Raw genomic sequence first — 24017 nt, 5'->3', positions numbered from 1 at the left:
CAACTGCAGAATCTTTTTCTTTTGAGCTCGAAGATTTGCTTCTCTCTCAATGGGTAATTCTGTAGTCATCACGGGCAGTTCTACTTCGTTATTGCGGACAAGATGATGGTTTCTATACAGTCATAACGTGGTAAACATAAATGGTTCTGTAATATCCCACAGCTTAATTGTTAATTTTTTCACTGATCTGCGAAGGGAAAATGACAGATCTGTGGTTCACTTGTCAAATTTTGAATGGAAATGGGTGACGGAATACCGTCTCTATCTACCTCATACCTGCGTCAGAGCAAACATTGCCATGTTGACAGAAAGAGTTTTATACGATGGCCCACAACCTCTAGAATGTTCTATTCAAGTGAAAATAATGGCGGCAAAAACAGATAAAGCAATTATAGCGTGAATATATTTCTTTTATCATGCAGAAATAGCACATTCAGACAGGTGTGATATTACTCATGAACTTTCCACAGCAAAATATCACTGATTCAGCTCAGTAAGAAGCTACAGAAAACAATCTTAATATTGGCTTGTATACATATTCATTCGTTCAGTAAGAGCCCCAGGTTGGAATCTTCAGTGTTAATGGAAATTTCTGATAACAATTAACTTTGTTCTGTTTAATTTTTAATTTGTTTCGATGGAATATAATTCGAAACATTGAAATTTTCGTTCAATTTATCTAAATTTTACTGGAAATTGAGACAAGCTATTGAATTTAGTTGTCGTGGTAACGACAAAATAGTATGCAAATCCAATTCTAATAAAAACCTGTAAAACTAAATACATATTTATAATTTCTAGGTTTTGAAACGGTATTTACTTTATTAGGTCGATTCTTTGCTGAGAAAGCAATAAAATTCGAGGAAATAAAATATTCATTATATGCGTATTTGACAGTTTTTTCGCCTATGATGGCAGAATTTGAAGGCAATGCAAATCCTAATGAAGTTAAATTTGCGGGCTTTTTTATACCAATCTATGATAAGGCTACGCCAAGTGATTTCCGTAAAATATATTGTCCGGTAAAAATTATCACGTTGAATAAGAAAACCTTGAAAATACAGAAAGACGTAGAGAATGAAAACTAAATCCTGTTAGGAAAAATTCCTTGACATGAAAATTTCCCTTTATTTATGTCCTTCAATTTATCACAATATTCCTTGGCATTTTTCCGTAACACTGGCAAGTCAGTATCTTTGAATTCCAGGGTAATTTTACATCACTGAAGAATCCTGACGACTCTCTGGTTAAGGAGTCTCATTTGAAAACACTCAAAAACACCTAAAATAAGTGTTTTTACCATGTGTTTGCTTGCATGCATGAGCAACAGAGCTCAAGACACAATTTAACCAGATGGGAAATAAATGATTTTAGAACGGGCAGGTGCTTCACAGTGTTAAACCATCTTACATTTACATATCAGCAAAGTTAACATTAGGACCGTGTTGTTCAAAGCCCGATTATTAAAGATAACCCAGGAGAACTTTGAGTCCTTTCTCAGAGCTCGATTGGTACAAATGAATTTTTACGATACCTGAGAGAATTTTATATCGCGAGCTCATTGGTCGAAAACCATCGTCGACGAGAGTTTGAATCATAACGTAACACAAGGCAACTTCTACAGAACTTGAGACTGATTGTCGTTACCCTGCAAACAAACCGTAAAGCCGAAATGTCATTTTAAACATTTGAGGCAAAATTTTGGAGGGAGCACATACATACATACATACATACATACATACATACATACATACATACATACATACATACATACATACATACATACATACATACATACATACATACATACATACATAAATACATACGTACGTACGTACGTACGTACATACATACATACATGATCTTTATTTAAACACGGTAAAAAATTCGTCAGCTAATACATTTAATGCATAATGTCTAATATAATAAAATAATTAAATAAAAAAGCTGCTTTCCACGAATGCCGTTCCTTATTCATTTCTTTTGAGTAGGCGTTTAAATTGCCTCAGGGACTCTGCTTCCCTTAAGTCGCAAGGAAGATTGTTCCGAAGAATGGCGTCACAATAGCTTGAGCTATTTTTGTAATAACACAGGGTGCCAACAATCTTGTTAAGTAGGAAGAGAGTAAATAAGGAATGAACGAAATGAATAGTTTACCTTTGTCTCCTGTTGTCATTTTTTACCCGACCATACAGGGAAAACCGCTGCCTACATGACCTACATAAGTCCTCCATAACACTGTAGCACTAAGCTCGTACCTAGGCCTTTTCGCGCTGTGCAAAAATTTTTGGTTTACATATATTATTGACGTCAGTGGTTAACATATGCGTTTCTCGCCTTTCGAATTTACAACTGAGATATTCTGGAGCCAACCCATGCAGAGACTTGTAAACCATCGTAACTCAGCTTCACGCAGAAAAAAGGGGTCTTACGGGATCAAGAATCTTTAGTAACTATTTTAAAACTTTTTATAATATAGATAGGACCCTGCACGCGCTCTGATTGGTCAGAAACCCGTGTTTTATCAGAGTATAAAACAAAGAAAAAGCGTGTTTTAGTGTTTTTTTGCCACATTACCTCTATATCAGAAAGCAAATGAAGAAGCCTAAGCCGTGTGTTACACTGTGATAAAACACTCGGAACATTTGAGAACACTCGAGAAATGAAGAAAACACTCGCCTGCAGCTCGTGTTCTCTACATTTCCCTCGTGTTCTTAAATGCCCGTCGTGTTTTATCACAGTGCAATACACGTCTTAGGCTTCTTTGAGGGTGGTAAAGGGGGTGTATAGACCACGTTTCACGGAAAAGAAAGCAGCCCTTTCACAATTCACGAAAGATACAACATTGGCATTTCACGCTTCGCGGAAAATAAAAGTGAACGTTTTGAAAAATCACGTTTCACGGCGACTATGGAAATCACGATTCACGAGGAAAAAATTAGCCATTTCACATTCCACGGGAAAAAAAAGGGCCGATCACGAGTCACGAAAATACCCTTTACCACCCTCTTCTTTATTTGTTAAAGACTTCACTTAAGGTTACCGTATACCTTCAGGGGTGTCTCACGTCCAAGCGATGTAGCGCGTCCGGTTTAAGATGTAGATACCTAAACCCCTATATCAAATTAAAGCTTATAGAGCTGGCTATCAAACCATACCAAAAATTTTGAAATAAAATGAAGTGCCGATTTTTTCACGGCCACTAAATGCGAGCGTCCTAATCACCTTTTGGAAGCTACAAGTCAAAGCGAATTTTGTTTTTCGCCAATTTATTTTTTTCCTCGGTTTCAGGACAAAAAGCGCTAAAAAAGCGTGTCTGCGTTTTTCCACATTCAATTGCAGTAAAAAGTTACAGAACATTTTCAAAATAGGATTTAAAAAATGTGAAGTGATCGTACAAAAATTGCTCTCGGAGAAGAAATATTTCGAAATAAACAATTTGCAGACACGTTTTTGTTTTTTATATGTTAATCTAGCTACTGTCCAAATTTGAAGGCAATCAAACAAATCCCCTTTGAGTTGTAACTCTTTAAAGTGTCTGCTTCAAGCGAAAAAATTTATTCGAGAAAACAGCGCTAAGAAAAATCTCTTGCTTCGCAAACAAACTCCGCCCCCAAACGCCTTCAACTGGGTTCTCAGATCACTGAGCCAATCAGCGCTTGGAAAATTTACTACCATTAACTCCCGGTTAAATTTACGCGTGAATCTCGAAAAAACCCTTGTGTTTCGCAATGCGCTCAAGGCGGAGAGATAATTTTTCTGTAGCTCGGTTTTTCTGGAAGCTGGTCTGGCAAAATGGGGAAGACGAAAAAGGATACGAACGCTAGAGTGGCTGGGCGACGAGAACAAACTGAACAAAAGAAAGCGCGGCGGAGCAAATGTGCATGGATAATATTCCAATGGATCTCAATGAGTGGGGCGATTCATCAGTATCGGACTCAACAAAAGAGTCAATGTAAACATCGCTGTTATAGCTGTCGCGTTCCCAAATTTTTACAGAATCTTTCTCTACTCTTGACTCGATCTTTTTGCCCGCTTGATACGATAGCTATAGCTTCATCCGCGAGGCCAACTTTCGCTTCTTCACTCATTGATGTGTTTTCATTCGTTCTTCGCTTTTTCGAACTGGTAAACAATGTTTTCCGTGGCCCATGTTTACTTATAACTTAATAGAATTACATCTAATACGAAAAATGCTTGGATCTGAGTAGCCAGCCAATTCGTGGTATCCATATATTCCCGCGAAAGTAGTCTCGGTTGATTGCGTACACGTTATAGGGCTGTCAATCAAGAGGGAACTTTTACTTCCGGCCGTAACGTAAAACCTCCATTTCTCCGCCAATATTGAGTTTTTTTCAATTTTGTTTTCAGAAATTAGAGATTACTCTTCGACCATTACTTTGAACCAAAAATCCAAATTTGAAGAAAATTGCCGATCTGAAGGTATACTGTAACCTTAAGTTACCTACTTCAACTTAATCCTGCTTAATCGGTGACATTGTAACTCAATCTGAGGCAAATAAAACGACAAAATGCAATCTAATCAGAACGAAATAACCCGGCAATGATCGAGAAAAACTGGCGTTCAATTTTGTATGGAAGTTCTACTCAATAACAAAATACGTTAAAATGTCTCCACATCCTAATCACTTCAGGTCATTTTGCAGCTTTGTGATCAAAGAACCAGATTAACAAGGACGGATTTCCAAGATGGGTCTTCTTTTACTCGTTTTGAGCAACGTAATCAGTTAACGTGGTTGTTCATTTCTTGCATTACACAATGCGAGCTTACCTACGTTTCACTGACGAACTTTTTGTTTTCTTCTCTCCACAACTGTATTTCCTCCACAACTACGAACACTTGTCGTGAAATGACGACGGCTCACGACGGCTGCCACTATTTTCCCGCCTTTTTGTGGCGAGCATGCAGCAGCTAGCTCGACCGCTGACCGAGCCGGATATACTCTGGGCTCGAGATTGCTTGCTCCGTGTTCCCGTGAGTGGACAAAATTTCATTAATCAAGAAAGGCGCCATTTTGAAAGATGAAATTTCACAACTGTCAACGATGTCTCTACAAGGTTTGCTTCGATGAATTCTAACAGCTTAACTTAAGAGGACCTTACTGGGTAAGTTATTGTACCATTTTGTAAAATAAATCTTGGTAAATGAAGTACAATAACACTGTGATAAAATCGATGGACGATCTTGCCTCATTTTAAGCTTATGTAGTGGAAACCGCAGTTTTTTTTTCGTGTTAAGCCATTGTACAAAGACATTGGAACTCACTTCCGTTTCTGTGTTCTAATGATGAATGAAAATGAATCGAGAGTTCAGCTTTTGCACGACCGAAATCGGTTTAATTGTGCTAAAGTTTGATGAGGCTTTTAGCTTCAGCATGTTTAAGTTCTATGCCTATCCAATGATTGAAGAAGTTTTTTAACTTTTTTGTGTCCTATGATGATTGAAGATTTGTTTTTATTCTGATCAGTCTAAACAGATTCCTTTCGATTAAAAATGTCGGTTTAAATATAACTTTGGAAGATAACTGTCGATAGTTCCATTAATTTTATGTACCATAAGGGGAAAGTGCTTTCAAAAATGTTTGCATTTAGAGATATCTGGTTCATTTCTTGTGTTGAGCTCAAGCTTTAATCACTGAATGTCGCTGTGGTTTTGACACTTTTGTTGGCCGGAATGTATAGTATATACAGTTTCACAGCTAATACATACAGTTGTTCAATTAACTCAATCCTATTTTTTTTGTTTCTAGCTTCTCTGAAAGTCACTTAAGAGGCATGTTTAATTAAGGAGACATACTTATTGCACCGAACATGAAAAAATGTGATTATGTAGTGTTTCTCTATTTGGAACTGAACAGCTTGCTTGAGAAAACTTAAGACAAATAGTTATATGTATACATAATTGGCTCCCAGCATTTTTTATATAAATATGCTTAAGTCCTCTTGAATAAACGGCAACAATTTATGTTCGAGCCTTACGGTTATAGTTCACTTATGGCAATATTTAACACAATAAGATATTTAACACAATTTTCAAGGGAGCTGGGTTCTTATGATTGTAAGCCACCTATTCTTGATAAACCACGGTATAAACGTTATCAGACACTGACTATCATAGGGGTGGTGAATGATAAATGTGAGACCTTGCGAGAAGGCGAGACGAGCGTTTCTCTTTGTGAACCCGAGACATGTTAAACTTTTAAAATTAGGAGCCCGAGACTTCAAAATAAAGTGTTTTAAATGCGACATATCCTCGAAACATTTTAAAACAAGCGAAACTGAAGCAAACAAATCGGTACTTCGAGACTTTCTTAGTCTTGAAAAGAAACTGTGAAACTGTGGGACAGCTCTGCGGAAAATTCGAGATCGCGAGACTCATATAACCTCTTAGAAAGCGAGACTGCTAGACCCTTGGTTTTTGAAGGAAAATTCACTACCCCATATCACGAAGGAGTACCAACAGTGTCATTTCCACAGATCCATTGCCGACCATCCTCACTTCCTGACAATGAATTCTTTCCATTTATGAATTCTTGCTAGAAAGATCAAACCATTGTTTAGGTACTTGTTTAAGTTTGTCTAAAGCGGAGCTATGCAGGACGGTTTTCCAAGTGTAGCAGGCCCACAATACCACGAGCACTGCGCTCCAAAAAAGAGATTCAATACTATTGGGTCGGGTTTTCAAATTCATTTTCCTGTTCGTCATCTGCTCTTAAGCTGGAATTCTGTGTTTTCAACTGTGGCAATCGAACATTATCTGTCGTATTCTTATCTTTTGAACGCGCTTGTACAGGTGGCCTAAAGGCCTTAAAAGGACCAAGGATGCTAGGAGGACCTAGTCTGTTTGGATCCGATGAAGATAACGACATCTGCAGATGGCCTGATTTCGGCTCTATCGTGGGCAGCTTTAACCTCTCTGTATCTCTATGCGCATCATCTACTTTTGATAAAACTATATCAGGCACTTCAAAGCGGTCTCTCTCTCCAAAACTACCAATAGTCTTCCGCCTAATTACTGGTGCAGGACTGCTGTTGTATTTTTCTTCTACTAGTGGTGGTAATACGGATAAGGCATTAAGAGATGATTTCCTTTCTTTTCGCCGCTGATTTTTAAACCTTGCAGAGATTGGATTGTTCTCTGGGCCGCTGTTTGTTGTTTCATCGAGTCTTGATGTACCGCTCGCGTGCTCAGCAGGTGACGAAAATGAACCCAAACTTTCGATTATGTAACTCTCGCCATCAACGCTATCGTTGTTTTCAACAGCGCATCCTAAACGCAGTTTCTGAGGCAATGGCAAAGTATCATTACTGGAGAACTGTCGACAACGTTCTTCCCAAGCTGTTAGTTTGTACAAATGAAGGACTTCTTGACCGTTGAATTCCAAAAAGTTTTCAAAAGTTTGCGAGTTTTCTTCCTTGCTATTAAAGAGAGGATTGCCGAAGCCATTGTTTCCATACTTCGTACTAAACACCTCTGATTTGACATGATCGTTGAGTCGTTGATTTCCACTTGATGGCTTCCTCTCTCCATTCTTCCCATAGCCATTCGAGAAATCATTCCACATTTTTAGAACAACTGCAATGGTCTCTGACAAAAAATGAACTGATATCACATCGACATATCAACTAGTTCCCTTGAAAGCGAAACGCATTGAAATATTACTATGGGGTCGTCCACTTCTCTTAAGAAATCATACCACGATCAAAATGACGTGGACTGTGGTTGGCATAAATAACATGCAGTATTTTGTAGCGACAACACTGGTTCCTGCCACATCCGCCATTAAGAAACGAAATCCAACCGTTCCTGCACGAGATAAGATAGTTACAAGTGCTTTGCATTGCGTAATCAAGTGCATAGGCCTTCTTAAACACCTATCAGCTTATTGCATTGTGTTTATTATCTCATCGGTCTGAAAGCCAGACGTATCATACACGTACAGGACCAAAATAAATATAATGTTGATAATAACAGACTGTATTTGCTTATACAAATCACAGCCGCAATAGTGTTAATTTTGGTTTGAAACAAAGTTTCGTTTAATGTCAACTATCATACTGAAACCATTTTTGTGTTTTAATTATTTCATCGGTTAAACTCAATGGGACGTTATAAAGAAAATTCGCGTTCAATGCTGAATTATTTATTATGTCTGGTTGCGAATATAATCGCGAAAATTCATCTTTCATGGTGTACAACGTGTCCGAAAAAGAACTCTTGTTTGCCTTATCAAATTTTAAAAAGCGTCGTTTAAAAGTTTCCTGCTGCCCAACTTCTTCTTGCAAGACACGATACTTTTCTCCACAACGAATACTTCAATAAATTTTAAATTATAAAGAAACAGTGGAGATGTTGGCATCCAAAAGCGCCTGAACACCATTCTAGAGATACACCCATGAACAAAATAAGGGACTTATAAATGATATACAATATATCAATTACAACAATTTTTGTCTCTTTGTCACCAGATTTTCTCTCTTCTGTCAGTTGAAGGAGCTATTTACTGCGTTAGACGCCCCCCAGTGCTTTTTTTCAATTTAAATTTGTTATCGTTATGTAATTCCAATCTCGATTAAGATCCAGATTCTTCCAAGTGAAGTCAGTTATAAAGAATGCTGGGAAACACGTGAGAGGATTTTAAAGCTGATCATATGATTACGGCCACTGCGTCTGCAAATTATTGGTCCGAAGACTATGTGCACTGTCCCTCTCTGTTTATTACACTCAATACTAGGCTTCTCAACAACGCCTGAATGGCGTCCGACAAAATTAATAAAGAGCTGTGAGTGCACGAGAGCGTGTGAGCTTTTTGATTTCATCCTGCTCCAGACATCCTGTGACACCTATAAGTCTTCCATCTGATTAGTTATCGATAGATTCCACAAAGTTTGAATTAAGCCACCATCTCTGACTACATTTATTTGTTGCAATTATGTTCCATTTTATTTGAGCTTTCCCTATTTTTTTTTTTTTTGTATTTAAATTTTGTTTATTTAATCTTGTACTCGTATCACAAAGTGACTTTGGAAGAATCCAATGTAAATTTAATCTTTGTTCGTGTGCTACTTGATGGTAAACGAATAGCAAATGTAAAATCTGTGGTCGTATTGAAACCTCTATTTTTAAAACAGAAAGAGCTTCTCATTTATTTGCTTGGATTAAAGCTTGAATAATTTAATTACGTTTCCTTTATTCAGCGCACAATCTATACAAGCCCGGCTGCTTAATTTTTTCAAATCCGCACGTCTTGGATAAAACCCACTACCGCGTTCAAAGATTTGTCCATGCCGTCAGCACCTTTCCTCACAAAAGCGTCACTTCAATGTTGGCAATAGCTCGTCAAATGTTGAAAAGAAGGCTCTTTGGTTGCTCATGGTTGTTGACATCACTGAATCTGCAAAGACGTCCTCTAAGTCTCTTGTGTTCTCTGTCCCGGCATTCCTGGTTTCAACTGAGGATCTGGCTGTAGTAATACCTGCAAGACATTAAAAATTTTTGTGCTTCTCAGTAATTGTTGTATGTGTAATTGGGAATTGTCAATAATTAGCAGGAAAATGGCACTTAGCTTAGCATAACACAGTTACTGAAATGTTCTAGTTAGAAAACTGGGAAATTTTCTAAGACGTGTGTAACCATCAGTTATCAACCCCATCTTGTAAGCCTCATGTATACGTCAATAATATAGACCTTTTTACTAAGACGGCGGCCATTTTGAACTCTGTTGTTTGCAATAGCCATTATGGGATGCTCAGGGGGTAGATTAGTATGTATTCCCACAGTAGCTATTTGAAACAACGGAATTCAAAATGGCCACCGTATCGGTAAAAAGGTCTATTATCATTCATTTTTAACCTAACAACAGGCAGACAGCAAAAAGCTGGAAGTATATTTTCTAGACCAGTTGAACGATATATATTTTTTGGTCATTTTAAAAAACGTTGTTAAGGAGGTACGAGATTTACTCTCTGTAAGTACAGCACTTCACCAGGGACACTAGGAATACATTTCCAAAATATTCAAAGTTTTTGATGGTTTTACTGATCCTTGCCTGCAGTTGTTCTTACTTCTGACTAAATCTTACGGCGCAACGGTACGTTCAACTGACTAAAAAGATGAATCCATCCCTCACTCTATTGTGACTTATTTGTGAACTACAATGGAAAATTTTGCGTTTACTTGAAGGTAATTTTGTGCAGCGCAAAAATATCGCCCTGCAATACCGCTATTAAGGTTTGAGATACTTGTATGACTTTCTTGTGATTTTTTTCTCTGTTTTCTTTCCTCATTCCATACTTCCTTTCTTTCTTCCTTCAATTTTTGTTTTAATGTATATAAGTGTTGTCTTTCGTTTTTTCTTTGTTTCTCTGTTTTTTTTTTCTTTTTCGAGCTTTCTTTCTTTTTTCCTTTCGTTTTGTCATTTTTCACTTCGTTTGTTTGTCTATACTTTGTTTCGTCAGTTCCATCGTTTGCATGTTCTTTTGTTCCATCGTTTGCACTTTCTTTCGTTCATTTGTATTTTGCTCTATCGTTTAGTTCTTTTGTTTTTCTTTACTTCGTCACGTTCCTTTATTCTTGTCATTTGACCTTGGTTCTTTAGGTAACTCTTGTATCGGCCGCGAACATTTAGGGCCTCTACTGATAGCAGTTTTATTTAAAGAGCTGACAGAGTTACCCTGAAAAAATAAAGGTTTACCATTTAGCACACTCTGATGCCACCCACTGTATTGCCAAGTCTGTCAATCAGTCAATATCTGCAAAGCATGCATTGTGTTCCTGTATACCCCCCAGGCAGGCGCGTGTTTCGACATGAGAAACATGGCCAAGCCGGCGTTTACGACTTTACCCTATTGTAATATATTACAAATGAAGTACCTCGTTGTAAGACAAAGTAGGAATATTCCATCCTTCCTTAAACTGCATTTCAAAACAAGCAAGCTCAGAACTTATTTTGTGAGGTTTTTGTTTCATTCGATATCAGTCGAGATAAACGCAACTGATAGCAACGAATAAATTGTATGATCATGTAATCAAATTCTCCTGACTAGAACCATAACAACTGTATGTACACTAGTAAGGAGGACTTATATCTTGGCCAGTAAATAAGATAAAAACGAAACTTTTGTTTTGCAGTATTAGCCTACGAATGCCATGTAATCACCTCCCACGGTGTTCCCCTACCCCCCGCCCTCCATGCACAAAAGCCTTAAACGCGAAATAAAAAAAACGAAAAGTAACCTCGGTTTTCTTCGTTAGGAACAACTGTACTGGCAAAGCAGAGATTCTTAGAAAACTATTCGGTAAGATTCGGAGAAAAACAAGCCGATATTTATTGACCATGCTTCTGAGGCATTCGGAATTTTATCATGAGCGTAAAACTTGCAGTCAATATAAGATGAAAACAATACCTCACGGCACTCAGAAGAGAAACCTAACAATAGATACTGATCCACCGCAAACAGCAAAACAATATGGCGAAAAGAAACTCATTGCAAGAATAAAGCAACAGCTTAATATCTCTTCAAATCTATTTTCACACTCAATAATGATAGCCTGGTAACTTCTTAAGGTCGTATTACAGGCGCTACTGAGTTGGTAGTCACTTCGCGATGCACGAGTTTGCTTGTATGCTTTTGACGAGCCTCAGTTTCAGTCTTTTCATACTTTGATCCACGTTTTAAAGTTACATTTGTCGTGCATACTTTTTATCTGGTATCTTTTTTGTTTTAGAAAACTTTGAAAGGCTATTAAAGCTCTTGAATTGACGCTTTCTTACACGCTGTCCACCTTCCACATCCACTGTTACTGTTCTATTATATAATGTATTTTTTGTTTCCTTTAATAAAGTTGTATCAAAATCTCTTTTAGCATGTGACTTTTAACTTAAATTCTTCTTTAATTATTTTTATAATCTTAATAAATAGTTTATGGAGATCAATATAATATAAATCGTAGACAATTTAAAGAACCTAATCAGAGTATATTACGCTGTTTTTCTTTCCATTCACATGTGTTTAGTGCCACTCACAACAAAGGTTGTGCTGAATCGTTGTAAACAGATAGCTTGAATGAAACCCATTGATGTTGTAATTCATGATCGCTGTTCATGAGGACATGCTGTTCTAAAATGTTTCATCTTTCATTGTCAAAATTGGATCTATATTAATTTGAACGTGCAAAGTTGACCGTCCTTATATAAGGATTACTCTCAGACAGATAGAATATTCCAGGGTTAAGGGTACGTTTGGCGAGTATCCAGGCAGATGGAAAACTCTCCTTTGTTGTAAATGACCTCAGGATTTAGCTTAATTTGATTTTAAAGACATTTCAATCTTGACTGATCGAAATCGTTTAAGAAGACTTTTTGTTGTTTCTTGTTTTCAATTTTCCTTACAACTACATTTAAGCCACACTCCGGCTTTTACCGGATCCAGCCTTTTCAGAGAACGATTGACTCTTTATTACGCTTCTTGATCGCTTTAGCATTTAATTGAACATTTTAGCATACATCGGCTAAAAAATTCAAATCGAATCACAAAGTTTTTTTTCTTTCAAATGCAACAGCTGCTACTACTAATTACTGAGGCGTAGAAAGAGGTATGGACATTGATCTGTTGTGAGTGTTCAACTCGAATCAGTCGAATCAAACTGCCAGATCGGAACAAAAATTTATGTATCACTAAGTTGCTTTTTCTAGTGAACAGAGATAAGGAATCCTTGCGTTCAAGAAACACCACGCACAATGATTATGCAAATATATAAACTATCATCTCAGGGCATCAGAATTGTTCAAGAGTCTCTTAAGAGGCAATTTACAATTTCCCCCTTACTTCCCGTCTCGAGCGCGTGCAAACTCAAGAGAGTGCACATTCAATGGCCGGTAATTGTTCGTCGTTCTGGTAAATCAATATGTTTTCACCAAGCGAAGAGGAAAGTCACTTAATATTTGTCAATGGAAAACGATGGAGAATTGAAACCATTTCAAGAAAACAATGTTTCTTATTCGAGTCAAAAAGGGCCAAAAAAATAAACAGTTTAGAAAATTGTTAGCGCTTTACCTCTTCTTAGTAATCCTTTAACTGAGTATTTAAAGCTCATTTCCTCGGCTTGAGATCAACTCCTTTTGTGTACGGAGTATGTTGTTTGCAAACGTCCATTAAACAAGTACATTGTACTTACAATCGGTCTCCAAGCCGTGCTCGCGGGCGCCATACGAAGCACGTGGCCTTTCCACCTGGTTAACAATGGCGATTGTGTTCGCCACGCGCAACATGTATCGTCGAAACAAAACCATCTAATAACGATTAATTACTTTCGCTTAATTATTCACACTAAGTTTCTTGAAGTTCCGGCAGAAATCCACGGCAAATAAAACACTTTAGTCGACCCACCACCTGCTACACTCCGCGCGGGGGCGAGCTCTGATTGGCCTGCGACAGTCACGTGACAACACAATAAGTCAATTTTACTCAAAGTTTTGAATTCTGGGTTTTTGAATGTTCGCTCCTTGTCAGAACGCATTTGGCCATTGACTATGTGGAGTCGGCAAGCCAGATTTCGTCGAGAACGATCTGCACTTGCCGGTTGGAATTCCCCCTTGATGGGGCTTCGGCGAGCAGTATGTGGAATATACTGAATATTGTGTGTTTTCTGACGATTTACATTAATGGCAAGGCAGGTAAATTTGAACAGGGGATTTCTGGTCGATTTTTCTGGTGAGCGTGAGTGTACACCCAGTGTTGCTCATACCATAACCAGTGACCGGTATTTACTTGGTGTTTTTCCAGCCGCCGGACGCTACAAACGACTCAAGTCACGGGAGGGCCGAGTCAATAACTGTCCACCAAGACTTGCGCCGCAGCTTTTTAAAATCCACTGTATCAGTTCCACATGTGAGAATGACAAAGCGTGCAAGACAAACGAGATCTGCTCGTGCACAGAACACTGTGGTAAAATCTGCATAGATCCAAGTAAGTCCAAATACTGAGTTTTGTAAACCTGTGAAAATTCACTCGATCGTTCGATCGCCGCGCATCGCCTACGCGTTTTTTCTTTTTCTTTTCTTTTTTTTTTGTCATCCAGTTCTGCATGCATTCAGGAAGAAATCATACATACAGGGTGTAGAATAAACTCATTTTAGAGGAGCTAGCTTGCCTTATCAGCGCGATAAATTAATATTTTACTAGCGCATACGCCGAGTAAAACCATCTCGTGCTCAATGATGGGACGTCGCGTCATCTCAATCTGCTCATCAATCGATTAAATCTAAGCAATGATTTGCTTGCCAATCCAAGAAACGCGAAATTAATAAACGCTGACGTTTATTCTCTACTCTTTCTGGATCGTTAACTTGCACAGTACTGAAGGTCTTAATCGGTAAATAGCTCAAGTGGAAAGGCATCCTATGGATTTATCTTTGCATTTGCAGTTTAACCTCATTACTGCGATTTCAAGGAATGACCCACCGGTCGTTACACAATCAGCCATAGTTGCCCGGTTATTCTCTCTCACTAGCTCCGCACACAGATGAACGTCAGCTATTTTTTCCTCTCTCTCCCGAGATCATTATCTCCAGTAAGATAGTTTTGTATGATCTGTTGTGATTCAATGAATGAATGAATGAGTGGATCAATGAAACCTCGTTTGAGTCTTATTTTAATTTTGTTCGTCGTTTAAAATACACCTGTTAATCTGCCGCAATGACGACTTTTCGATTTCACTTTGCACCAATTGCCGCAAGCCATTTACGTTTAATTTTCCACTCGCTATCTGACAACATTGTATTGCCGACGATTGAAAATTACTACTGATAAACATGACTCGCGACCTGAGAGTAAAGCGAGACCTCTTTCGTTCAAATCACCCCGAGTTTCCTTCCTTTTATTGTCAAAAAGATAGAATCTTAATGGAAAAGGTTGAAGATTTTGTGGCAAAGCTGACTCTTGATCTTTCAGTCAAAGGACACAAGAAAATGATCACAAAAGCTGCTTGATAATTATTCATTAGCTGTGAGCCGGTTCCCGCGAATTCTCTTGTTATCAACAGCTGTTCCCAAAGCAGTGTTTTCCCTACAAGACTAAGGGATATTTAAATTTTGTCTGTGTGTCGAGTGGCGCCCCCTCAACTCGCACATTGAGGGCTTGCGTAGGCCGTTTAAAATCAGCCTTTGTATCGTTTTGACATAAAACCAGCTTGAATTTGACGTTTGGCACGTGTACGCACGCTTCTGTTTGAATAATACGCATATTTCTTTTTGATAACTTTCAACTAAAATTTAATTTTGGCCCTTGACGCTGATTCGCCAACTCCCTTAATCTTCCTTAAAAGTGTAAATCTCTTTAGTGAAGTTTACTTCATTGTGATACCGCAAGTTTTAAACAAAATTCTTTTGAAAATTATTTACTCGTGCTGATATCTCCTCGCTTGTACCCGCCCGTGGCCGATTTGTTTGGCAATTTTGACGTGAACGCTAAATACCATTTTATTGTCATTTGTCATACAGTCATATACTCTCTTCCGAGACAAAAAATCGCGAACCATTCGGGCATGTGTTACTTTGGAAAGTTGAAAGCAGAACTCTTTTCCTTCCCAATTTGTTCTATGGAAACCATTGTGGAAGCTGTGAAAAGAATAAAACTCGTTTTATATGCGAACTAATTCACCGGAACAAAAGAGATTTCTTCCTTGATTTGCGCGCAGCGTTAGATTCAAACTTTGTCGGCCGCTTTAATGACTGGATCATTCCAAAGCAAACACCTTACATAGATTTTTGTACCACTGATGAAGTTCAATATTTTCATCTTGGTAAAATTGAGCTGACACATGTAAATAAGGACAGCTAATTTTCTCTTTTGTATTTCTTTCGTTACATATTCTTTGTTGCAGCTCCATAGATCTTGATGGGTTTTGAGACTTCTTGTCGGCGTTACTCATAAGATTTGCGCAATTATACACCGTACTTACGTAAAAAGGCTCGAAAAATTAATTTGTCTGTTGCAAATTTCTCGCAAAAAAGTAAGGTAGCTGAAAGCTTAGCATTCCATTTGATTCCCAGAGCTATCATTTGAAAGAGAGAAAAAAAGAAGCATTGTTCCAACATATTCAAGGATCAAAAATGTTTACCTATGGGGTGCGATGTGTTTGCACAAAAATGAAAACAGCCACAGTATTTAATGAGAAATGCTTTTCAGAAAATTGAAAGCCGTTATTAAAAAGGACTAAGCATTGTTCTAATTATAGATGAATTGTCATGGAATTGAGTTAAGCCTGCTCCATGAAAACAAGAAATTGGTAGCGCGCCTGAGATTTGCGCAGGCAAAATCTTGCATAGCGCTGTCCACGCGCGAAACAAAATTTGTTAGCACTTTTTTTTCGGTTGCAAAAATAAACTCGATCCACATATAGCTCGAGAGCACAGCGAGAGGTCATGATGAATTATGATTTGATATAAAAAGAATGAGCCTTGTGGCATCCATTGTTATCGGACTTGTCAAAGCGGGTTTTGAGGTGTGCCTGATTTCCATGAAAATCGCTTGCGCACAAAGAGATCACCGGCTTAAGTAACGTTTCTTAATCAGTTATTCCTTGAACGTGCTCCTGGTCATCGCGCTAACAGTTCGTGTCTAAAAGAACTGAAATCCGCCATGTTACAACTTAGTCTTATCGACGTTAATTTTAGTCATTAAAATCCGGACCCAGCCGCCGCGACCTTAATTCAACAGTTACGACAGACTAAGCGCATTAACATAATAGAATATTTACTCCTCACACGAGATTTAGTCTGTTTAGATCAACAAATAGATGGAGTTTAGTTGCGACAAAGATAAATAAAAAGAATACAGGGATCAAATAAAGAAAATATTTATTCACCCGTGGAATTTTCAAGAATATGAATATTTGTTTTCTTGGCCTTGAAAGATTAAGCTTTAGAATGATAGATTGCCTTTCTGGTAGCTTCTTCTAAAAACTTTCCTGTGTAAAACCGTCTGCTCTTCCAAATGTCGTTGTTGGTGATTCGATTTCCTTAGCGCGAGTTTTGTCAAGGAATCAGAGAGGAATATGGGTCACTATAACAGATCTTGCTGAAGTAGCATGCATATGCTTAAACTATGACGAATAATGGAAAAAATTTAAATCAGTGTTCAACCTCTTTACACAAAATACTTTCGCAGTTGTATGAGTTACTTGTTCCGCTTTCAGTATGAGTTACTTGTTCCTCTTTGTACGAGTTACTTTTTCTGCTTTCACCATCCGTATCTTACGACATCCTCCACAGCTTATTTCACTTTCGAACCATTTTGTAACATTGACCTTGCTTTCAGTTGTACTTCCTGTTGTTCTGTTTCTGCAGACAAAGGAGTTCTTTCCTATAGCAATTATCCGCATGCTACTTTCCACGTGGCGTCAAACAACAGCAATGCTTTTAATCAGTTCAATTCTTGAATTTGTCTGAGTTTAACTCTTGCAACGTTCATCGTATTTCTTTAATACTTTCTTTTGAAACTTTTTCGAATAACAACAGGGTCGAAACTTCGGTAACTGAAGTTTCGATTAATTATCAGAGTAGCATGTTAAATGACTGAACTGTCAGGTGTGGGCAAATGTGTGTATGCGGAGGCCAAACAACCACAGAATTACTGGTGTGCTCTGCAATCTTAATGGGGCTGATAGTTGTGGACAGATAACCCTATGGCCTAGATTGTTATGGAAATCTATTATCTGTAGGGAGACAGAAAGCCATGCAGGAATGATACATGCTCATGTTTTTTCTAGTGGTCCAAGGTCTTTAATCCGTGCTGACACAAGATTCGCGCTTTTGTCATTATGGCTTCTTAAGTCTTGGAGAACTGAAAGAACTGAGCAACTTCGCAATCTAAAAATTGGCTTTTGTTATTTTCAGAAAAGGTATCTAAAGGCTAGTTTTGAGAAGTAAAACTAATAAAAACCCCACCCTGCTTAAAGTTGGACAATTTAATTGAAAGTGATCAGTATTAATATTGATTACATGACGTTAAGGCCCTTCAATTCTTTCTGACTAATTTCGACATCAATTCTCATGAATTTCTGCTATACCGGTTGGACTCTTGAAAAAAAAATATAGTTTTTGATTATATTTTTCAAAGTCTGGTCTGTATTTTCTAAAAACAGATGGTGGACCGCATTTCCACACACACTTGCGAATTATACATCGGAAAGCTAGAGGTTAAGAATTTCCTTATCAGTTGTGCTCCTTCTCGTGCGTTCAATATCTTGCTTGTTTTAATTAATTGACACACTGGAAAACTCCTTATGCGATAAAGCTATTTGTTCGCCAGCTAACATGTGTAAGCAGTTGTCTTAAATGCAGGCCTTTCAGATTAGTCTGTCTAGAGGATTTTTTTTAGGACAGTACACCTGATATGGGAAGAGAGATAACAAGATTTCCGCCTCCTTTCGAGCCGTGCCAAGTATCAGACAGCAGCTAAGAAGCTTCCACTAAAAATTTCAAGACTGTGTGTGTTCGAGCAAAAGAATCAAAAGAATGAAGTAAATAAACAATATTAAATCTGGAAGGGAGCATAGCCGGAAAAAGCTTTGACTACGATATATAAATCATGATGATTGCTCCTGTAAAGAGTGCGAATGAGTTAGCCTTAATCTAACTGGAGGACTCGTAGAATCTTTCAGCTCATTTATATCAAAGAAATCATATGGATTATTTCAGAGCGCCTGTCAAAGTGAGAAAGCTGATCGCTACGACCTTTGGCACCAGAAATCATCAGACTTGGCTGCCATGAAGATTGCAGCTTCCAATGCTTGTCATGTTTATGCTGATGAAAGTCGGCTTTCTTTTAAGAGTTTCCAAAAATAAACGTTCTAGACTGTACAGGAGAGGAACATCTAGAAAACGGAAAAACTTAAAAAGGGGTGGAAGTGGCAGAAAACTGAACGCGCGCATGCGCTGATGAAACAAAGAAAACGATGTTAATCTGACGGTTTCTTCTGAAAAACATTTCCGCGACTGAAAATGTCGCAGTCTTTTGACAACCTTGTTGTTTTCCCCTCTCTCGGCCTTCGCTCAAAGTTATTAACCCTTACATAACAATATTAATTCTCAAAGCCGATTGTCTTAAGCTTTATGTTAGTTCATTGATGTGGCGATAGGACGAATTTCGACGAAATTCAACCAATAACTGAATAGAGTAGCAAATCAAAACTGCAATTAGATGCCGATTTGTCTAGCATTATACTCAGCGCATAGAGATTTTGCTAAGTACATGTCGTATCCATAAAGCTATCTGAGGGAAAGAGCTTGCTGATTGTCTTGTCACTATAGCATTGCTTGTAAACTTATCCAAGCTGAAAATAAACGAAGTTAGGGTTTGGTCCTTTTTTTTCAGTTTACTTGCCTGTGAGTCGTAAAAAGTAACTATTATACTGTTATACGGTAGCGTTTATCATGAATTGCGGTCAATCAAATATTTTTGCTCTCGTGCGATTGGTCTAAACGCATCACATGACTGATTATTTTCCAACTAAAACTGGGGAATATTAGAGAGATATTCTCAAATTCACACGCAGAACTAATTCTAACCTAAGCAGAAGAACTACATTGACTTTATTTTTTTCTATTTACATTTCAACTTGTATTGTAATTTCAAAACAGTAAATGCTTCCCCCCCCCCCCCTCAGCTTCTAATAAAATCTACGAAATTCTTACTTTTTTTTTTTCTGATTTAGTGATTTTCTGAATCTTGTTTGTCCATTATTTGCATGTTTCTTAGCAACACCACTCTCGGGGACGATGGATTTTGGCAGTAACTGACAATCCCCTATATCGATAACTAAGGGAACCAAATATTTCTTGAATCTGTTTTCAAATCGATATTACAAATATTGACGAAAATAGAAAATACGTACGCTATATTAGAATTTACATGACACTCTTTGCTGAACTTTACGGAGTATATTTATACCTGGCTGGTGAAGGCTTCATGGCAACCATCTAAATCAAATGTTTTGTTTGTGTCAGCTTATTAAGGTAACTATGAAATCATTAAAAAACCTTTCTGTAGCGTGTGCTTTGATATTAAGCGCAAGTATGTTCCCTCTTTGAAATTGAGATAGAGCGCGTTCAAGGGCCACTGTCAGAGAGGAGTACCAATTTGCAATAATTAAAAAATTAGCTTAATGACTTCAACGGAAATAGTTTATGGTCGCTTTGGTAAGTTCAGGCTACTTATATTGATAGTGAGGCCAACAAAATGTCCCAAAAAAAGAACTATAAAGGAAGCGAAGGGAGTGAAAGAGCGTTTGTATTTCTAAAACAAACCTACTCACTGCTGACCACAAGATGACGTGATTGACCACTGTCATTCACCACTCTAGCTCGTTCATCTGATTGATTGGTTCTTGTACTGAAGTGGCTTCCGTGACGAGAAGTAGCTTCCTGCAAAGTGGTTTTTGCACTCTGTTTAATATATTGGAATCATAAATTTTGAATTTGTTTTTGTGGTAACCAAGCACGTTTTGTAATGTTATATGTTTTAAGATGCTGGATGACTTAAGTTGCACTTGAGGCAACGAGAACACCGTTGAGAGACATTTCCTTCGCAAAACTCAATGTGAAAGACAACAATCGCTTAATAAGTCGAAATAAACGAGAGAATTATCCTAATTAGCAGTTTAGTCATGCTCAATTGTTAATTTGAAAAGGGGTGGGGGGCAGACGAACAATCAAAATTATGTTTGGAAGTGACACATTTTACAAACTGATGGTGACTTTGGCGTAGGCGGCTCTCACAAGCTCTCACAAACCCGACAGTTCGGGGGCGTTTTGAACTTAAAGACTGTGTGTTTTCCACAAACTTCAGTAACTAGCAATAAATACGTCATAAATCATGCAATGACAAGTGATGCTTATATCTGCTTATAGACTTGGTATACAGACCGGCGAAAAAAAGAATGCATTATTTATTTCATCTTCAATAGAACAATGGCTGACGATGCAGTTCATCAGTCAAAGCCCAACAAGATGCGTAATAACAAAAAAAGTAAACAAAATACTAATTATAACTGCGTGAGAATCTGTAATCAGTTGTAGAAAAGACCAAAGACTGTCGTGGGTTTTCAGTTGCTCGATGGTATGAGTAAAACGTTCCGTGAATGTGCAACAAAAACTTGCGTCATGCACTTGAATTGCTCCTCGCCCCTCAACGGTCACCAGCAGTATTACCGTTAACAAACAATATTACTACCACAATAGCATGCGATCAACGGGCACGCAACCCGTGTATGTTTCCCGCTGAACCTATACAAACAAAGACTTGATCAAAGACGAGACCGATCTTTCCTATTGACAAAACATGAACATTGACGAAGCCAAAAATAAACAAAATCTCATTTTTTGCGCTAGGTTCAGAAAGAAGTCCAGCCGGCAAAATGGGATGGGAAGGTCGATTGGGTGCCACTAAAATGGCTTGTGACGCCTTGATTTGTTATCGAAGAGGTTGTTGAAACAATTGTTTGTTAGGAAAGGTATTCTGTTGTTTCATTAAGCCACCTGCCGTAAGTGAAGGGGAACGAATCGATGAATATTTTAAATTTGGAAGCAGTTGAACACGCCTTGTCGGAATGTATTCAATTGTAAATTGATTTTTGGAGGGAAAAGTCCCGCGCAACAAGTACTAAACGAGATATGACTCTGCAATTCGGGCGAGCGACTACATGCAGGAAAAAAAAAAACAAATAAGTGTTTTGAATTTGTAAGGAAAACAACCATCCAGTACTGTTAGCTGCTGATATACCTGTTGTGCAAACGCTTCCAAACTTTCCAATCATGCTTTGAGCTTTTTAGCCAAGCGCTACTGTATCCTGACTGGCTCAAAGAAATAAGTGCGTTTTCAAATTCCATATATATATTGAAATTCTATTTGCATGTTTTATAAAATCTGTTCATAAATTTCACACAGATTAGCTAGCTTAGCGTGTAGCTGCATTGTTGGTTTACTATTAGCAGAGATCAGTTTTGCTAACATGGTCGGTTTCAGCACTTCAGAAAAGAACCCCTTGAGGTTGCTCCCGGGTTTGTTAGCCCGTTGGACTAAAAACGAATAACTCTTTCTGAAACCATAACTGACGTACCTTGCCTCAGCTTGACTCCTCAGATTAATGCTCACAAAAATGAATAAGAACTCTTTACATCTGAACTGGCTTGGCTTGAAAAGTCATCCATCCTGATGGAGGTCACAAATGGTTCCTCTGATAGTGCTTCTTACACCACTAAAAAAGTGCAATTTACATGCGCTTTTAAAATCCTCTTCTTGGAGGCTTATGCTCTTCCTTAAGAAAAAAAAAAAGGCGTGCAGCAGCTTGTACCTTATTTGAAGCAGCCTGTCGACAGCGAGTCGGCAGTTTTCAATCTTTACGCGCGTACTGTATGAGCGGGTTTATTGTTTAACGTTATTTCACCTGATGGTCATTTGTACACTTTTGGCTTTTGCCATTTAGCCGGCCATGGATACAACGTGTTTATCATTCTACATTGTTAAGTTAATTCCACTGGCCTTCATCAGCCAGCAGGAGAAACACTTGTACTCCCTGGAGATAACGAAACTCTTGTTTATGGAAGGAACATGGTGCGCTCCTATTGGTCGCGATCGAGTGTCCTTTCAATTGATCATGTGTTCCATTGTTAAGCGCACGATGCCGCTTGTCGAAACACCTTTTTGTGTGTCTTCAAAGGAACTTTTAAGCTTTTCTTCTCTTATGGAAACATTTTAGAAAACGGCTGTACCAGCCGCTACAGCGATACAAATTGAGAAGAATAGATTTCGAAAACATACCCTTCCTCTGCTTTCTTCGTTAATTTCGAATTCCGTTCCCTCGGGCGAGACTATCATAAACTTTGAATTGAGAATGCATAATCGAGGACAGTGATGAAACTGGTGTTGAGAAGGCGTAAGAAGAACCAATTTCTCAATGCAAAATGGCATCACATTACGCCAATAAACTAAAACAATGAACAAGTATATTTGGGACTGAAGAAAATTAGTCCGTAACACAAAGTGCAACAAAAGATTTATTGGTTCTGATAATTAAGTACAGTACATTTCATCTTTAGCCACTATGGACGGTAAACTGCAGCCGTTTTTAATTTGAAGTCCTGCCTGAACTTGTTAACGCCATCTTGTAGCCCTCGGCTGTGTTCCAAGTGTGTTGAGCATTCGGTGATAAGTCACCCGAAAAAATAAAGGAGTTCTTCAGTGTTGTTTTGGCGGGTGGATTCGGAAGGAAAATTCAAAAGCACATGGTTTTTTCAGTGAGGAATCCAAAACGCGTACTGTTTGACAATTATGACACCCGTAACACCCTTTCGGAGGTGACATTCTTTCGACACGTGGCAAGAAGTCATATGATTTGAATCACGTGACTAAATTGAGATCAAGAAATTGCTTTTATTTTGCAGTATTGACTTTTCTGACAAGGTAAGCAAAAGACAAATTGAAATTTGCGGTCACGCTGCATCGCCAATATAACCTATAAAAGACTTGTGATTATCGCTACAACGATAAATAACGTAAAAATGTTTCAAGAACAACGCGTCCAAAAAGTTGCATAGAAGTATGATGAACCAGTATCAATAGTTTTGATACATAATATAAAAATATGCGCATCTACTGAAAGGAGTTGTGATAGTGATCTTCTTTTAAATCAAATGGGCTAAAAACGTTACTGAAAGAGCTAAAGTGGTATTGTACTTGTTTAAAGGCTCGGAACTTTTTGTTGCGTTTTGAGCATGTGAAATCCGTACGTCATCTGAGGTCTGTCAATTCATCACATCTTGTCATTTTTGAAGGTCATTCAATTAACCTAAAGTACAATAGAGCTCAAGCCAACGCGGTTTTGTCCGAAGTTTATTGTTCGACTTCGCAGCATAATTCAATTTTATTAACTTGTGAAAATCTTTATGTCAATATTGTTCGGGACATTGAAATATCGGTTGGGTCAGTGTTTGCTT

The 24017-nt window shown here is 38.0% G+C and overlaps 3 protein-coding genes across 11 annotated transcripts in view; 1 reads left to right on the top strand and 2 right to left on the bottom strand.

Moving 5' to 3' along the window:
* Window positions 1–328, bottom strand: part of LOC149102454 (uncharacterized) — a 2923-nt gene extending 2595 nt beyond the window's left edge. The window contains exon 1 of the mRNA XM_089275191.1: window positions 1–328. This exon is cut by the window's left edge and continues 2595 nt beyond it. Coding sequence (XP_089131317.1) covers window positions 1–69 — 69 coding nt within the window. The 5' untranslated portion in view covers window positions 70–328.
* A 4914-nt stretch (window positions 329–5242) lies between these two features.
* On the bottom strand, window positions 5243–23661 carry LOC110059416 (uncharacterized). 8 transcript variants are annotated; one of them, XM_089274521.1, is made up of 4 exons: window positions 22376–23660; window positions 22142–22279; window positions 20339–20447; window positions 5243–9497 (listed from the first exon to the last, which is right to left on the bottom strand). In XM_089274521.1, the coding sequence occupies exon 4, from the start codon at window positions 7584–7586 to the stop codon at window positions 6687–6689; it is 900 nt and encodes a 299-aa protein (XP_089130647.1). In that variant the 5' UTR covers window positions 7587–9497; window positions 20339–20447; window positions 22142–22279; window positions 22376–23660; the 3' UTR covers window positions 5243–6686. The 8 variants fall into 8 exon arrangements, with proteins under 8 accessions (XP_089130647.1, XP_089130646.1, XP_020621762.2 ...); XM_089274520.1 differs by having other exon boundaries at window positions 20331–20447; window positions 22142–23661; XM_020766103.2 differs by having other exon boundaries at window positions 20335–20447; window positions 22142–23661.
* LOC110059415 (uncharacterized) overlaps window positions 13571–24017 on the top strand; it is a 29217-nt gene continuing 18770 nt past the window's right edge. Inside the window, exons 1-2 of one of the 2 annotated variants that reach the window (XM_020766098.2) lie at window positions 13571–13697; window positions 13807–13989. In XM_020766098.2, the coding sequence (XP_020621757.2) occupies window positions 13640–13697; window positions 13807–13989 (241 nt within the window). In that variant the 5' untranslated portion in view covers window positions 13571–13639. Of the gene's footprint in view, window positions 13990–24017 lie in introns of both variants that reach the window. The other variant, XM_020766097.2, reaches the window with a different exon arrangement.

Source organism: Orbicella faveolata, unplaced genomic scaffold (assembly GCF_042242905.1).
Source record: "Orbicella faveolata isolate gen_17 unplaced genomic scaffold, um_ofav_v1 contig_36, whole genome shotgun sequence".
Lineage (NCBI taxonomy): Eukaryota > Metazoa > Cnidaria > Anthozoa > Scleractinia > Merulinidae > Orbicella > Orbicella faveolata.
Note: the sequence above shows the minus strand (reverse complement) of the source record. Positions and strands in the feature narration are given on the sequence as shown.

Bases quoted from the DNA above. Each gene is read 5' to 3' on its own strand.
- LOC110059416 (XM_089274520.1), bottom strand. From the start codon at position 7,586: ATGTGGAATGATTTCTCGAATGGCTATGGGAAGAATGGAGAGAGGAAG.